This window comes from Saccostrea cucullata, unplaced genomic scaffold (genome assembly GCF_032062105.1).
Source record: "Saccostrea cucullata isolate Sc308-1 unplaced genomic scaffold, CSIRO_AGI_Scuc_v1 ctg489, whole genome shotgun sequence".
Taxonomy (NCBI): domain Eukaryota; kingdom Metazoa; phylum Mollusca; class Bivalvia; order Ostreida; family Ostreidae; genus Saccostrea; species Saccostrea cuccullata.
This window is the reverse complement of record NW_026935196.1, coordinates 603,944-620,762: the sequence shown is the minus strand read 5'-3', so window position 1 is coordinate 620,762 and position 16,819 is coordinate 603,944. Positions and strand designations below refer to the sequence as shown.

The 16,819-nt window shown below is 32.3% G+C and overlaps 1 protein-coding gene across 1 annotated transcript; it reads left to right on the top strand.

The window, feature by feature from the left end:
• The first annotated feature begins 2,762 nt into the window (after positions 1 to 2,762).
• Positions 2,763 to 4,862, top strand: LOC134242221 (orexin receptor type 2-like). The gene is made up of 2 exons (XM_062724309.1): positions 2,763 to 3,030; positions 3,190 to 4,862. Exon 2 carries the CDS (start codon positions 3,193 to 3,195, stop codon positions 4,387 to 4,389), a length of 1,197 nt encoding a protein of 398 aa, XP_062580293.1. The 5' UTR covers positions 2,763 to 3,030; positions 3,190 to 3,192; the 3' UTR covers positions 4,390 to 4,862.
• Positions 4,863 to 16,819: the final 11,957 nt, after the last annotated feature.

Here is a 16,819-nt window from a genome sequence, read left to right as displayed (position 1 = left end):
AAGGCTTTTTTTCATGGCAGGCGTTGGCATTATAAAGCTCGCTGTTCAATGATACTGATTGCAGAGCAAAATTCTAAAATTGAAGCCCTTCACAGGTTTATAGTGACGAATCTATATGGGTTAAATATTTTAGAACCAGGGTGAAACGCTGTTATTAGGACCTTAGTAGAACTGGTACAAAATATCCGTTTTGCTTTAGCGTTTTAATTCTAAATCTTTAGGATCGATCACTGTACATTATATAGATGAAACAAATGGAGATAACGAACAGTATTCAAGATCAAAAGTCCATAAAACAATACAAATAGGAGCAGAGCAAACAAGGGCCTCCGAATCATCAGAGGTAGGATCAGGTGCCATGGATATGGATGAGTGAGCATCCCCTGCCGACCGGTCACAACCGCCGTGTGCTCCTTGTCATGATCGGGAAATAACGGAAAAACCCGTCGTGAATTCAGTGTTTAAATAATAGACTCAATTAGTATGAAAAACGTCAGAATGACAAATTGTATTTGCTGACAAGGTCATTGTATCGACCATAGAACTTACCAAACGATTACTTTAAACGAGACTAGCTGCTGATATTCTTGTTTTATCACCTTGTTTGTCAATAATTTACCTCGTTTTAGATATTGTTTATACGTATCATGCTCTTGCGTATCGAATCAACTGAGATATATTAGTATATATAAACTTGTATTCAGGTGATGAAGGTATATTGCTGCATATGTAAGGGAAATTGACGTTTGTAAAGTAAAACTGATTAGAAAAAAATGCGGCACATGTGAAATAAATCATGTAATTGTAGGTATTAATTCAACAAGATGAGTAATTGCTAGTATCAAAAATTATAAAAAAAAGTTTCTTCCGATCTGTACAAATTATGTTTCTTTTTTTGCTTTGCAAATAAATTACTTAGTAATACATGCAGTGCAATTTATTTAGTTAATTCGATCTTTCATCTGATATGAGTTTTTCTGCAAACTCATCTTTCATAGGATTGTGAAACACCACTTTGAACTCACTTAAAATGATGACTCAGAAAATACACACCCATCTATTTCCTTCCACTTATACATTGTTCATGGAAAAAGATATTTAAAGCGTTTTCATTTCCATGTCGCAGTGGCCCATTTTAACTTATTCCGGATTTCATAAAGAAGCGTTTCCCCTTTTCTCATATATACATAAAAAAGAGATTTGTGTCCTTGATTTAAAAAAAAAACTTTAACGTCTTCCAATTCCCTCAGAGAGAAAAATTACAATATTTATCCGATTTTTCTTTTAGTTATCAGATAGCTATTCTTAGTTAGGAATAATGTGAAAATTTAAAATAATTTAAAAAACGCGTTAACAATTTCAATTTATGTCAAATTTTGTCATTTTTTCCAGAAAATATTGAAGAAGATGTGATTGGAGAGATTCATTCGTGTATGTATAAATAAATGTATTATATACCGGGGTATACATTACTTTTTAATGGTTAAAAAGAAATTCCGATAAATTGTTGGAAGACCTGGTCTCCAAAAATCACATAGATACCACTTATGTTTTTAACATTAACTTCAGAGTAGTAATATTCAAGTGTACAATCGGAATGTTTTTAACAAAATAATTTTGGAAATAGCCAATGCAAGGATTTATACCATGTGAAAATCAAAAATTGTAATTTAAGTCATTAAATTATGTCATACAAATTTGTTATTATATTTCAGGTAAGGTAAATACGACGATTAAAGTCTACATAATTTTTTTTTCAAAAATGATCCTCACATTTAAAAAATTTACATAAGTTTCAAAATTTAGTCTATTTTAGGACATGATTCCTAAAAAGCGCTTATATATAGTTTAAAAATAATGTTTGAACTACAACCTGTGAATATAAATCTTATTATGAAAGAAAACAAAAAAATACTCATTATTATTTTTTGATTTGATTTGATAGTATACGAATAAATTATTTACTAAGGCCGGGAATTTTGATATCATAGACAACTTTTCCTTCCATAAAAAGCAATATCGAAAATTTTTACAGCTTAATTTTGAGTCATAGAAAGAAATGATATTGGACTTCAGGATGCCAAATTCTCCATTGAAATTTTGACAAAGTTGCTCGAATTACAAATGTGGGAACTGAATTTTTATTGTACTGGACTTTGAGGTCCATTTTGGGAAATGGTAAGTTTTTATGCCGGAGCGCTGCTTATGATAAAGCGATGATGTCATCTTTTCTTTCAACTTCAGTCATCAATAGATGGATGATATGGACTTATGATATAAATAGTATGCTAAGAGTTATCATTTAGAAAATGCAATTGTTTATACAATGAATTTGTTTGCAAATACAGTCCGTTGCTGAATCAAATGTTGACTAACGTCTTTTTTGTTTATTTCTACGGATTTTTACGAAATTCTGGGCTTTCGTAGATTTTTTCTGTGCATTCGATCATGACAAGGAGTACAAGGCAGCTAGGTGTGAAAGTTGGGCAGGAAATAACTTTTCCCGGGAACTTGGAACTGTTAACACATGTCCATATATATGTGTTTCTTTGTATAATACATTTCGTTTCACTAAACTTTTCAGCCAGAAATTCACATTAGTTTCATTAATTTTCTAAAACCATGCACGCACTTCATCATTACCATCTCATGGGAAAAAAATATCACTTATAATACTGACATGTACTATAATTTGAAGGGTTTTTTTAACAACGATGGCGAATGCGTTGTTGAACTTTTCTTCCTCTTTCTTTGTAAGAATATGTGTGTTTGTATACATGTATGTATGTATAAGGGAAGATATGCACACACTTCTTGACCCTTGAATCACTTAATTGCATGATACTGTTCTATTTATGGTTTAGGAAGAAATTCCAATATCCTAAAACATCTGTTTTTATTGGGAATTATAAATGTTCAGAAATCATTTAAATTCTTCATATTTTCTGGAAAACTGACATCTTAAGAGTTACCCCCCAAAACACGGATTCTTGTCCTTGTTCATTTGTTGTGGTATTGTTGCTTGAAAAGGTAGGTTTCAAAATATTTTTATTCATATACATTATTAATTAATCTACATTATTAAACTGTAAGGAAAGTCTTAATTCTCATTTAAGTATGAGAACTGTTACATTAAATAAATTGAATTTGTTAATCACTACCACTAACTGTACACTCTTATTGGACTAGGTGATGAAAAATTCAATGATGCAATGGTACATTTTGTCGGCTGAAAACCATACACATCATGCGTCGGAGAATCATGAATTGATTCTTAATGGTTCGATTCTAGAGATGAACCAAAACATGGCCTTGACCTTGCTTCCGGTGGTCATATACGTCACAATCATAATGATACTCGGAATCGTGGGTAATTTTGTCGTATGCTACATTTACTTTTTCAGATGGAAGAAGAAAACTGTGAAATATTTTATTGGATTCTTAGCAGCATACGACTTAGTAGCTTCTGTAATTTGTATGCCCATTGAGATAGCAATGCTTCAAAACCCCGTGACCCTAGATGATGCAAACCTCTGTAGATTCGTGCGATTTACTCGTTCTGTGACGTCACTGGGAGCCGGATTAATGCTAGTGGTGATTGCAGTTGACCGATACATGAAAATCTGCAGGATGACAAGTAGACATATTAAGATTCCTTTCGCAAAGAAATTATGTGTGTCAACAGCAGTAGTTGCTTTGTTATTTTCGTGGCCATGCCTCATCATATTCGGCCAGACCAACAGAATAAAATCCCCCATTGCAGAGACAGCATGTTCCATCGACAGAGGATATTCGGACACGCCTTATCCGACATTGTACTACGGCATGGTTTCTGTTCTCTTTCTGATAATATCATTGTGTCTGCTCATATTTTACTCTTTAGTCTTGAAAAAATTGTGCAAACATTCAGCTACAGGAATAAGAAAAAGTAAATTTACCCTTGAGAGTAACAGTAATAATGTATCATCCTCTCCAGAAAGTTTTCAAAATGATTCTTCTTATCTCAGTATAGAAACTAAAGATTGCCCGTCTCCTGTTGATCAAAATTCTGAAAAATTTCTCAAAACAAACACCAATGCAAATGTTTCTACTCTAAATCGACCTTCCACTCAAATTCGAATGAAAAGAACTACGTTTATGTTGTTGTTAATTACACTTATACACTGGGTGAGTTACTTCCCCTATTTCGGTTTGCTTCTTGTTAAGACGTTTAATACCCAGTTCTTGCAAAATATGTCCACTAATGACCAAGTCCTCTACAATCTCGGAATACTGTCTCATTTCCTCAGTAGTGGAATCAACCCCTTTGTGTATGGATTTTTTAGCCAAGATTTTCGTAAAGAGCTTCAAAGGGCTATTCTAACAATAAAAGATAAAATAGCATGTTAAGTTCCTTCAGCAAGATTTTGCAGGAGGATTACAATTAAATATATTCAATAGTAAGAATTTTTCAGAATATTATTTCAGTTATTTTACGTTTGTAACAGGAGAAAGTTGTTATCAACCATATGCAAAAGAGAGCAACCAACGCTGAAGTATCTGAAATAAACTTATTTTGTAAACAGATCTTAAGACTCGTGTTCTTTAACTTACCGATATATGAATAATTCCTTTTTCCCCTTACTTCGACTTGACCTTTGACCCGTGTATATATAGATAAGCTACAATTCTAGCACTTAAAATATGCAGTTACACCTTCGCAAGTCAAAAAATATTGGTCAGAACATTCCCTGTTCAAAAGAGGCTGGTACGATAAATCCCTCCTTAATGCTAAATCTAGAGATTAACTTTGCCTGTTGTCCTATCAAATTTACTTCAAAAATGTTTTCTTATATCTTGGTTGTAAAAAAAACCTTGTGTAAAAGCACTTAGAAATTTTACTAGCTTAATGTTCATCTCCTAATTATAGTATTATTTCAGTTATATGTCATATTTTTACTCTGACACACAGGTTTATTCACAACATTTTCTCATGTGATATTAAACAAGGAGTTAAATTGTTTTCAGCCGTTTGTACTCATTCCATTTGACATTATACTAGTACATGTATATAATGTATTGTTAACGACTCTCTAGTTGAAGGGGTTAGATCTCATAAATCTTTGTCCTAAGAACAATGTCTTCAAGTAATATTTATTAGCCTTCTTATTATTGTTTATATTTAATAGACACATTTCTTTAATGGAAAAATTGAATCTCTAAATAAAGATTTATCCCATGCAAAAACAAACCTCTTCTGAGAAGTTATAATTGGTCATACTGTATTGGACATGCAGTCTCTTTATGTATGCCGCAGTGGAGGATTTAAGGGGGGCGCACCCAGCGCGCGCCCCCCATAAAATTGTCAAAATTAACGTAAATCACAGTCTCGTCTACAAAATGTAAATATGTATGCTTGGTAGATCTCATTTTTACCCTACAAAATCTCTAGAATCCAGGAGCTTCCGGGGGCTTCGCCCCCTGGGCCCCCACCAGGGCTTTGCCCTGTACCCACTGGGGGCCTCAAGGCGGCCCCCAGACATCTTGCCTACTTTGGGCGCCCCCGCTAACTTCAATTCCTGGATCCGCGTGTGTATGGAATCATGTTCTATAGCAATTTTGAAGTATATACATCGATTCCTAATAGTAATACATGAAGTAAACGAAACTGTAAAAAAAATCTTCAAGGTGGGGGAATGAAAAGTCTCATTTGATAGGAATCTGTATAATACATATGATTAATATGATAAGTTTGCCTGTATTTTTTTTACAATGAAATATATGTAGATAACGAACAGTATTCAAGCGCAAAAGTCTGTACAATACAACAATACAAAATAGGAGCAGAGCAAACACGGACCTTTAAAACACCAGAGGTGGGATCAGGTGCCATGGAGGAGTAATCATTCCCTGCCGACCGGTCACAACCGCCCTGTGCTCCTTGTCATCATTTGGAAATAACAGAAAATACGTCAACAATTCAGTGTGTGTATGTATAATTGTCTGACAATATGTTTAAAAAACGTCAATCATCAATTGACTAAATGAAAATAATTGCTGACAAAGTCATTGTATCGACCACATAACTTACGAAAAGGTGACTTTAAACAAGACTGCTGATAGTCTTGTTTCAGCATCTTAATTGTCAATAACTTTAGTTTTACCTCGTTTTAAAAATTATGCATACTTAGAACATGCTCCTGCGTATCGAATTACTAAGAGATATATATAAACCCCATATGCAGGTGATGAAGGTATTTTGCTGCATAAGTAAAAGAAGTTGACCATTGAATAGTTTGAACATATTTTATTGTATAAATACTATACAATTGAATGCTATTAGGTTACCATTAACGTCCTTTTCAATAAAATATCTAAATATGAAACAGATGAGTCAAACTCTGTGGTGCCTTTTATTTCAAGTTCACCGGGATGTATCGTATCGACGTAAGAAAGGAAATAACCATTGTTAATTGACAATACGTCGTCAATATATCTATAAGTGTCAAGCTGAGGGTCACAACAAGTGTTTTCTTCTTTTCACGTTTGAGATTTTGGTGAATTCTGCTTCATATGAATACAAAAACAGGTCTGCTAAAAACGGGGTGGGCGCAATTGGTAATCATGAGAATTACAATATTATATACTGTTGGAAAACCTGGTCACCAAAAAACCATAAAGATATTGCCAATCAACTCAAGCATCTTTTTAATATCAACATCAGAGTTCTTGATTGTACAATCAGAATGTTTTTAACCAAACAATTTTGCAAACGACCAGTGATAAGTTGAGTCAATTTAAGAGTTCCATTTTTTGGAAAAAGCACTTTCATTTATATCAAAAACCTGGACTTTAATTTATAGTAATTTTTTAATGCTGTTCATTTTGGTAAAATTTTGTGACTTCAAATTTTCCAGATTTGAAGTCAATATATGTCCTTGGAATTTTTTAAGTATCCACATCTGATTTACACCACGTCTCGAATACATGTATATTGTTGCATAATACTCCTGAAGTTTCTCATTCACTCCTGTTAATATCTTTTAGTGAGGATTCAAGAGGCTTGGTAGATATTTACTGGAACTCACTATATAGTTTGTAAGGATTTTTGTGAAGTTAGGGAATCCTATATATAGATATGGTTAAGTAGTTCAAATTCATTTTTATAAAAAATATTTTGAAAACTGACAAACTGAAGAATTTCCTCCTTAGAAAGGAAGCTATGAGTATAACTAGGGTTACCACTTGTGGATTTAAATACAGGAAAAAAGTTCCTCTAAAATGCATTTTATATAATGAGCCTTGCAAACAAAGACAATGTTATTACCTGCAATGTTATTACACTGACCAGTACGTACTGATCGCGTAATCTAAAAAATATCTAATTCTTTTCACTTCTGGATTATTAAAAAAAAAGGATAGATGGTTTTCCTACTGCCTCTCAATCGCTTAATGCGCGATTTGAACATATATTTGAACTGATATATTTAATCCATTCCGACAAAGTCTAAAGATCTTCTTTTTTATGTCTGGTCCATCGCCTGGCGTAATCTTCAATAGAATCCATAATATTTATGAAATTCCGACGCCAGTTGAAGGATCGGGGTTCCCTGTATGTAGGACCTTTTAAAATTAGTGACTAATATTCTCACTATATTTACGTCACCAGTAATAACTAGGGATGTCAACGAATATTCGAATACTCATTCGTTAAGTTGATATTCGAATATAAATTTAGGATTCGAATGTTCGGTTTTTTTTTTTTTTGTTTTTTTGTTTTTTTTTGAGTAACATTTATTTAAAGGAAGAGAAATCTGGCAAGTTTGAATTGAAATTGAATCAAAATCAATTGAAAATAGAAATGAAAAGAAATTCCTCTTGGAATATCTTAAGAGTGTAAAGAGTGCATCTATTAAAATTGACTATTCATTTGATCATTGAGTTAGTGGGGCAACAGCGTCTGTACATATAAAAAGTTTATATTGTTGTAAGGACACAATTATGTAGTAAACACATGGATCCCTAGTTCATGTATATATCATTAAATTAGATTATTGTTCTACGTGGTCTAAATTTGAAGGAGTTATCAGTGTAGTCTCTGGTATGAGGATCAATTAATCTTTTCATTTTTCAATTTTTTTAAATTTTGGATGTACACCCTTATTATATTCTATAAAAAAAATTCAAAAAATATAATTAAGATACTTTAATTACTGTACATTTGAAATTCTACATAGAATTTCATTCCAAAATAATGCAATAAATCGCATATCGGTCGACAGGAGTGTAAAGATATATATCTTGTGTATGGGTCATTTTCAAAAAATGTCCAAATTCCTGTTATACAAGCTTTTTTTGAAAATTTTGCAATAAAAATCAAATTTTTTTTTACCCGATGGATTTAACAACAATCTACAAGTGTAGAAAAAAATTAAGTGCGATTAAAAATTGACTTGAATACTGAAAAAAGTCCTTCAACCTGAGTAAAATTAAAGAGAATTGCTTGTGATTTGGCCGGATGTTTGACTTCAGCTCTGATTATTGATGTTGTAAATATAATTAAGCAGTGTAAAATGACCTTTATTGTGTTGTACATGTTTAATACTGTCTAAATGCATGTTAAAATGTGATTGAAAAAGAGTAAGAATATGATTTTTTTAAAGTTAAGTGTGTGTTATTTTGGCCGTGTCCTTGGAGTTACCAGGACATAAAAGTTATCTGTAACAGTTATCTTTCCTAAAGAAACTCTTCACTATCAGCCTCCTTCTTTTGGTCTTGTTCCCGCCAAAATATCATGAGACACTTTACACAGATCTTTTATACCACAGGCACAATATGTGGTTGAAGGCAAGTTTGATTGCAATAGTAATTTATTTTTGAGTCCTAGGAGTTACTTCGATATTGTGATGATAAATTAATTTGCCATTTCTTTGATGCATTGAGCAAGTTTATAACAAAATACCTATCATCTAGGAGCTGTGCTTTATGTTCATAAGTCAGTTATTGCTTTTATACTTCCAATTATTTATATAATAATTCCCTGGTGTTACTGTCCATTTTGTTACTGCAAGAAAAGTTACTCTAAGGATGTATCTAGTTACTCCATGGGCAATTTACATAGAAAATAATTAAAAAGAATGCAAGTTGGAGTCATATGTTTTATTTTCCTCCCTTATTTAAAACTATCCAGTAACTAATTTTGTTTTAAAATGCCAAATTATTTACTAAATGTTTTTATCATTTGAAAATCATATGATTTTGCAGTCTTGGTTATGCAAAGGACAGAATTGGGTAACTCCGCGGACCAATTGAAAAAAAAAAACCCTTTAAATTCCCAATTTTAATACAACATTTGTGTAAAGTTTATTACAATATAAAATAACAGAAATATTTTTATCAAATTGGCATTTATTTTTCATATTATGTTTCCATGAGCTATAAATTAATTCAATAAATAATTTGAGTAACACAAAGGACAATGTTAGGTAACACAATGGATGTAAAAACGATTAAATATTTATGTTATTAATATACTCTTGCATGTTCTTTTGTTTCTGTAGGAAAATATACAACTTTTATTTCTTTTGAATAAATTGAAATATCAAAATTCATTATGTAATGCAATCATATCCCCTTTTATGCTCTTTAAAGTAACCTATGGTAACACCATAGACAAATTCAGTTACTCAAGGGACACAGCAAGGATTAAAGATAGGAAAATGAAACAAGCGTATTGCATATGGAGTGGTAATTGTGTTCATTGTATTGCAGAAAACAAATGTGGTGGGATATTGCAATTCAAGTAACAATAAATAATGAAGTGCTAAAAATATATGATGGTTAAAAATGGTAACACAAAGGAAGTTTTAGGTAACACAAGGGAATGTGAAATAAGGCAGAATATGATTTGTTTTCTTGAGTCTGAGGATTCCAGTTATGTTCTCTTAATGAAGATGATGTAAACAAGACACATTAAAAAGTTGCAATGAAGCCAATAGAATCCAAGACGTAAAAGATAGATTTATATCATTGAATTGAAAATACCTTTAAAGTTATATCAGATACGAAACATTTCTTTGTAAATGCATTTAAAGTCCTTTAATCATGTAAACATTTGGATGAAAAAGTCACAAATTGTCCATAACTGTTCTAAAAGGATTTCAAAAGATTTTTTTTAAGGAGACAATGTACCAGTCATTACCCTAGAATACAGTTTCGCATTTAGTTGAGGATGTTCTTCTGATTTGTCAAACTGAAATTCCTCATGACTGTTCTACATCCTGTAAAAGTTGGTGCTGAAAGAAGTTTTTAACCTTGGATGTACATAAGCTTTTGGAAAGTGGTGGAGAAAATTATATAGTCGAGGCAGCATTGAACAACAACAAGGCCAGATATGGTGGCAGACCACTACATTTCAAGCCACTTTATTGGATTGTTACCCTGAAGAACTGTCAATGAAAGTTTGGCAAACGATCAGTGGATACAAGAGCAAAAAGGGCAGAAAAATATCAATGAAAAAAATGAAAAAGAGTACAGATTAAAAAAAGTCAAGAGTTCCTGATAGGAAATCCGACTAAAGAAACTGAAAAGACTGACACCTTGGAAGAGAAAGAATTGGAGTCAATAATGAACATCAGACTACAGATGAAGAGAAATCAGATCCTTTGGAAGAGAGACTGGATAAAGATACAGAAAAAATGACTTAAATGTATGCACGGGATTAGACAGAACCTAAAACCCTGTTCCTTTTTAACAGGCCAAAAACTGTAAAAGATAAAAGCTGGTATAGCATTGCTAAAGTTTTAATAATATTGTCACCATCATTTCTTGTAGATGTCTATTATATTGAGAGCTCATTGTCGAAAGAGGCTAGCTGTAGATAAATGAAATGAAAATGTAAAATCCATAAAAAGATTAATGCATTCTATATATTTGAAATCTGGTCATTTACAGATACATGTACATGTTCTAGTTTCACAATTATTTCTTCATTAAAAATTAGTTCTAGCTGATCTAAGACTCATCTATGTAAACCTTTGAATCTTTTAAAGGTGTCCTTTGTGTTATTTTTTGTCACTGGTGTTACAGCTTCTGCTTGGATATGTAAATACACTAACAAGTACTGATCAATGATTCAAAGTCATGTGATAGTAATTATTTATTATTCGGGCATAACAATTTGATTTCATTTTTCTACTTTCATATATCGTATGATTGGATAGTTATGTCTATGTCGTTACTGTTTTATCCTTGGTGTTACTAGTCAGACTCAAAATGTATAATGAAAGAAATACCCCGCCAATTTTTTATGTTAAAACCATATACTCTTATATTCACCTCTAGGGTAATTTCATTACTATCCTTTTCGGAAGGAAGGAGAACAACTTTATTATTTCTTTCTAAGTATTACACAAAATATCCTTAGTGTAACCTTTATGTCCTTTGTGTTATGCAAATATCCTTGGTGTTACCAACACATTTTTCCTATATTTATGTTCTAAATCTTTATACAATTTTATCGAAACTTGCAACACAATACTGTCGTTTTCTAATACTAAGTTTATTTGCAAAGCAAGTATTTTGTGCTGAGGTAAATGATGTATGCCTTAAGTAAATGTGTAAGATATATACAAAAGTTACAACACTTACAACTTCCAGCTATACTTCATCTGATAATTTTCTGTTATGAAACTTCAGTTTGATTCAATAGAATAATTTTATCACTATGTTGAGATTGTTATTCTAAAAACCTTTTTTTTTTTATTATGATTTTACTATGACTTTTAATTAAGTAACACCATGGACATTTATTGTTGGGTCCATGTACAAATAATGTTTTTTTTAGTATATGTTAATAGAATTCTTTGTGCTTTAACATTGTTTATGTATCTATGATGTTTGAATGCTAAAATAAAACTTGAAAAAGTTTAGATTGCCACATTTATTTTTGCAAAATACTGGTGTTGAAATTTGGACAAATTTTGAAAATGACTCGTATATTATAAGACGTATTTATTTTATCGAATATTCGAATATATTCGAATGCTCCTATCGAATATTCGAATATCAATTACTGATAATTTTGACATCACTAGTAATAACGTGTCCAGCAGGACTTTACTTATAGGGTAAAGAAGAACATGAACACGCATATTCTTTATCCAGGTCCTGTAAGGTTTTCATGTAATTAAAAAGTTTGGACATTGATTATAACATACATTACTTTTGGTCACATTACAAAAAAGGAAGGACAATTTAACTCTGTTTTTAAAAATGTGGTTCTTGTATTTAAGCAAACGAAAAAATGTCCAATAACAATTAGTATTAAAAAAAGACAATCGGGACTTTTAAATGAGATTTAACAAAAACTGGATATCTGTATCTTATTGGGGTTTTATATATCGATAATTTCATTTCAATAACCAGTGGGAATAGAAAAAGCAATTTCTTATATTATTATAGATCAATAAATTTTTACAATGTTTAAAGGTTTTTTTCGACCTTTTAGGCTTAAGTTTTTACATCATTTTAGTAACTGTTTTTGAGTCAAATAAATCCCCTACCAACCGACCCATTTTTTTTATTCTGAGGAGGCAAGAATTTTTTTCATAAAGAGATTGCCTGATGAATAACTCGTGTTCAAGTTTTTCTTAGCAAAGAACATTATTATTGAGCAATTCCGGGCATGTTTTTAAGACTACATGTACATTACTGGTGTCTGCTGACAAAGCCGGTAACAACATCGCCTTCGTTTGTAAGGCTCTTTATATAAATTGTATTTTAGAACTTTAATTCTACAAGTGGTAATCCAACTTATACTCATAGTTCCATTTCTAAGGAAGAAATTCCTCAAAATCATATGTCTGTTTTGAATATTTTTAATATCCCGAAGAACCAAAATGAATTTGAACTATTGTACGAGGGTTGATCCAAAAGTAATGTCACAACTTCGATAAAACGCTACCCGTCGACGTAAAACAACAAAATTATTCATGATGAAAGTAACATTTATTTCAAATCAGATCTGAAAATTTGAATTCAATATGATTTACACTTTTCAAAATATCGGATTATATACAACGTGCGATTATGGTAGTCGCCGCACCTAAACAACGTCATATGACGGATTCGTTTCATTAAAAATATGTTTGAGATTTGAGATCCACGAACACGTTCACAAATTTCACTTTCTTAAAGAAAACTTGGTACCCATCGTACACCCACTCTTTTCATAATTAATTCTTCTGTCAAAATTCTTTGAACAGTATTAAAAGACCAACTTAAAATTTCACATATCGCTCTAACCGTCTGTCTTTTTTGACAACGTCACGCACCATTGAATGTTTCCGTCAGCCCTCCCATCTTTCGGTTTTCTTGTCATCTACTGAGCATTCAATGACCCATCACCCACCCAAAATCGCTGAAACCATCTAAACAAGTCTCTTATTTACATTCTTTCATCTGAAAGTCTTGTGAATAAACGTAACTGTCTCTACTGGCGATTTCTCCATTTTGAAGCAAAAATGCATTACAGTTTTTGTCTTTTTTGTCCATTTCGACATTTCCTTTTTTCAATGCACCGGAGTAAAACAACGATGTTTTTGATCAAAAATAGCAGTGATGACATATAATTTCCAATTTAAGACTAGAAAATGATGTAAATTTTTCTCCCTAAAATATTTTGCGTTTAGGCGCCTTAAAAAGATGCTTTTTAATGTGTTTGTTTTTTTTTTTTACACTAAAAAGGTAGACTTTAATTTGTGACGTTCGGTCGTGCCGCGGCGACACCCCTTATGTTGTATGTTTTAAACATCTATCAAATAAATTTAGTTAAACATTATTGAATGAAAAATTAAAATTTGATTAGATTTATATTTGTGCATCTTTTGGTATATTATGTTTTGATGATATGACGCCAAATATTAAAGAGATGGACACTATGACATTACTTTTGGATCAACCCTCGTATATATACTGGATTACGAAACTTCATAAGAATCCTTACAAACAAAAATACTAAGTATATTGCGGGTTCCAGTAAGTGTTCAACCAAGCCTCTTTCTTTACTTCTCACTAAGATATTCACAGAAGTGAAGGAAAAACTTCAAGAGTACTGTGCAACAATATATTCAAAAAGTGGTCTGAATTAGATGTCGATGCTCAAAAATTCCAGGGAACTTTTGGCAATTTGAAATCACAAGATTTTACCAAAATCAACAGCTTAAAAACTACGACTTTTCAACTTTATACACAACCATTCCCCATGATAAATTTAAGTCCAGGCTTTTCGATATCATTGACAGCTACTTTTTCAATATAAATGGAACTCGTAAATTTACTTACCTGGTCATTGGTCATTTGCAAAACGCATTCTGATTGCACACACAAGTACAGTGTACTCTAAAGTTGACATCAAAAAGATGTTTGAGTTTCTGATTGACTATGTCTATGTGGTTTTCGGAGACCAGGTATTCCAACAATCTATTGCAATTCCCATGGGTACAAATCGCGCTCCGTTATTAGCAGACCTGTTTTTATTCATATGAAGCAGAATTTGTGCAATATCTTATGCGTTAAAAGAAGAAAACACTTGCTGTGGCTTTCAACTCAACATTTAGATATATCGACGACGTATTGTCAATTAACAATGGTAATTTACATTCCTATGTCGACACGATATATCATGGTGAGCTTGAGATAAAAGATAAAAGATACCACAGAGTCTGATACATCTGTTTCATATTTGGATATTTTACTTGAAAAAGACGCCAATGGTAATCTAACAACCAAGCTCTATGATATACGTGATGACTTTAACTTTTCTATCGTCACCTTCCCTTACTTATGCAGAAATATACCTTTATCATCTGCATACGGAGTTTATATACATGTATCTCAGTTGATTCGATACGCAAGAGTGTGCTCTACGTATGAACAATTTCTAAAACGAGGTAAAATATTGACAAACAAGTTGATGAAACAAGAATATCAGCTGTCTCGTTTAAAGTCATCCGGCATTTCATAAGTTCTATGGTCGATACAATGAATGACCTTGTCAGCAGCAAATACAATTTACCATTGAGTCATTAAATGCTGACTGACGTTTTTCATATACTAATTGTTAGTCCTTTATTAATACACTGAATTGACGACGGATTTTTCCGTTATTTCCATCATGACAAGGAGCACACGGCGGGTGTGACCGGTCGGCAGGGGATGCTCACTCCTCCATGGCCCCTGATCCCTCTGATGTTTTAGAGGTCCATGTTTGCTCTGCTCCTAATTTGTACATGTATTGTTTTATGGACTTTGATATTGAATACTGTTTCGTTATCTCGATATCCTTCATGTAGTATATAATTGGAGAGATCGACGGAAGTGAAAAATGCATCTTAATATTTTGATTATTTGAGGGAAAAAAAGATTACGTTCTAGAAAGTCACGTAGCAGCAACTAGCGATACAATTTCGTGATGCTTTTTAAATAATCAAACTTCCAGAATAAATTTCTATAAACGCTGAATCGGGGAAACAGGATACATGTAAGAAGTGAGCCATGTAGATTGTGAATGGCACAGAAACTCTGTGTCAGACATTGGGCGGTCTACAAGGAAACAGAACAGCATAAAAAAATATGCTCATATAAGAAAAAAATACGCTATGGAGTGAAAGAAACGCTTCCAAGTAGTGGATCTGTAGAGAATCACACGGTTTAAAAAATTAAACATTGAACTTATGCTACAGGAAGAATAGCCAGTGAAGTAATTGTTAAGTTATATAATGATTATTTGTATTAAGTGTACATGAAATATACACTGTATGATAACAACGAACAGTAATCATGCTTAAAATTCCATTTAAATACAAATCAGCAGCAGAACAAACACGAACCTCCAAAAAATCAGATTGGGATCGGGTGTCATGGAGAAGTAAGCATCCCCTCTCGACCGGTTACACCCGCCGTGTGCTCCTTGTCATGAACGAAAAAAAACCTAGACAATTCAATGTGTATAAAATGGCCTAACAATTAATATGTATGTTTATGGCGTTAATCTGATTGTGAAATGTATAGGGAGAGTATAATTACTTATAAATAAATAAATTTTGCAAATAAACTCCGAAACGCAAACACCAGATTTCATACTTTCTCCTTTAGGAATACACGAGCTAGGTTCAAGGAATGTTTGAAAAGTTCGTGGACGAAGTCAATCCTAGTAATACTAATTTTAAGAAATTTATCATTATAAGCATATCATATGATGTTCAAAAATATTTGTTTCGTTGATGTGTGAAGTTTCATTTGATTTGATAGAAATGAATTTAGGGATATCATAATCATGAATTATTAATGTGTCACAATTTTAATTTGTAAATTAATAAAAAGTAATAAATAAATAAATAAATAAATAAAAATGAATGCATGTTTGTGAGTGGTTTGATACATGTACCAGGTATATTTCAATGTTTTTTGTCCCCCGCTTGAAAACTGGGGGATATTAATTTGGGTTTGTCCGTCCGTCCGTCCGTCTGTCCGTCTTTCTGTCTGTCTGTAACGCTTTCGTTTCCACACGATATCTCGAGAACCCTTTGAGCTTTTGCAATGAAATTTAGCATAGCAACTCCCTATGGACTAAAGAAGACCCCTATTGATTTTGAGGTCAAAAGGTCAAAGGTCAAGGTCATAAATAAGCAAATTCTGTCTGTTAAAACACGTTCGTTTCCACACGATATCTCTAGAACCATTTGAGCTATTGCAATGAAATTTTACATAACAACTCCCTGTGACCTAATGAAGACCCCTATTGATTTTGAGGTCAAAAGGTCAAAGTTCAAGGTCGTAA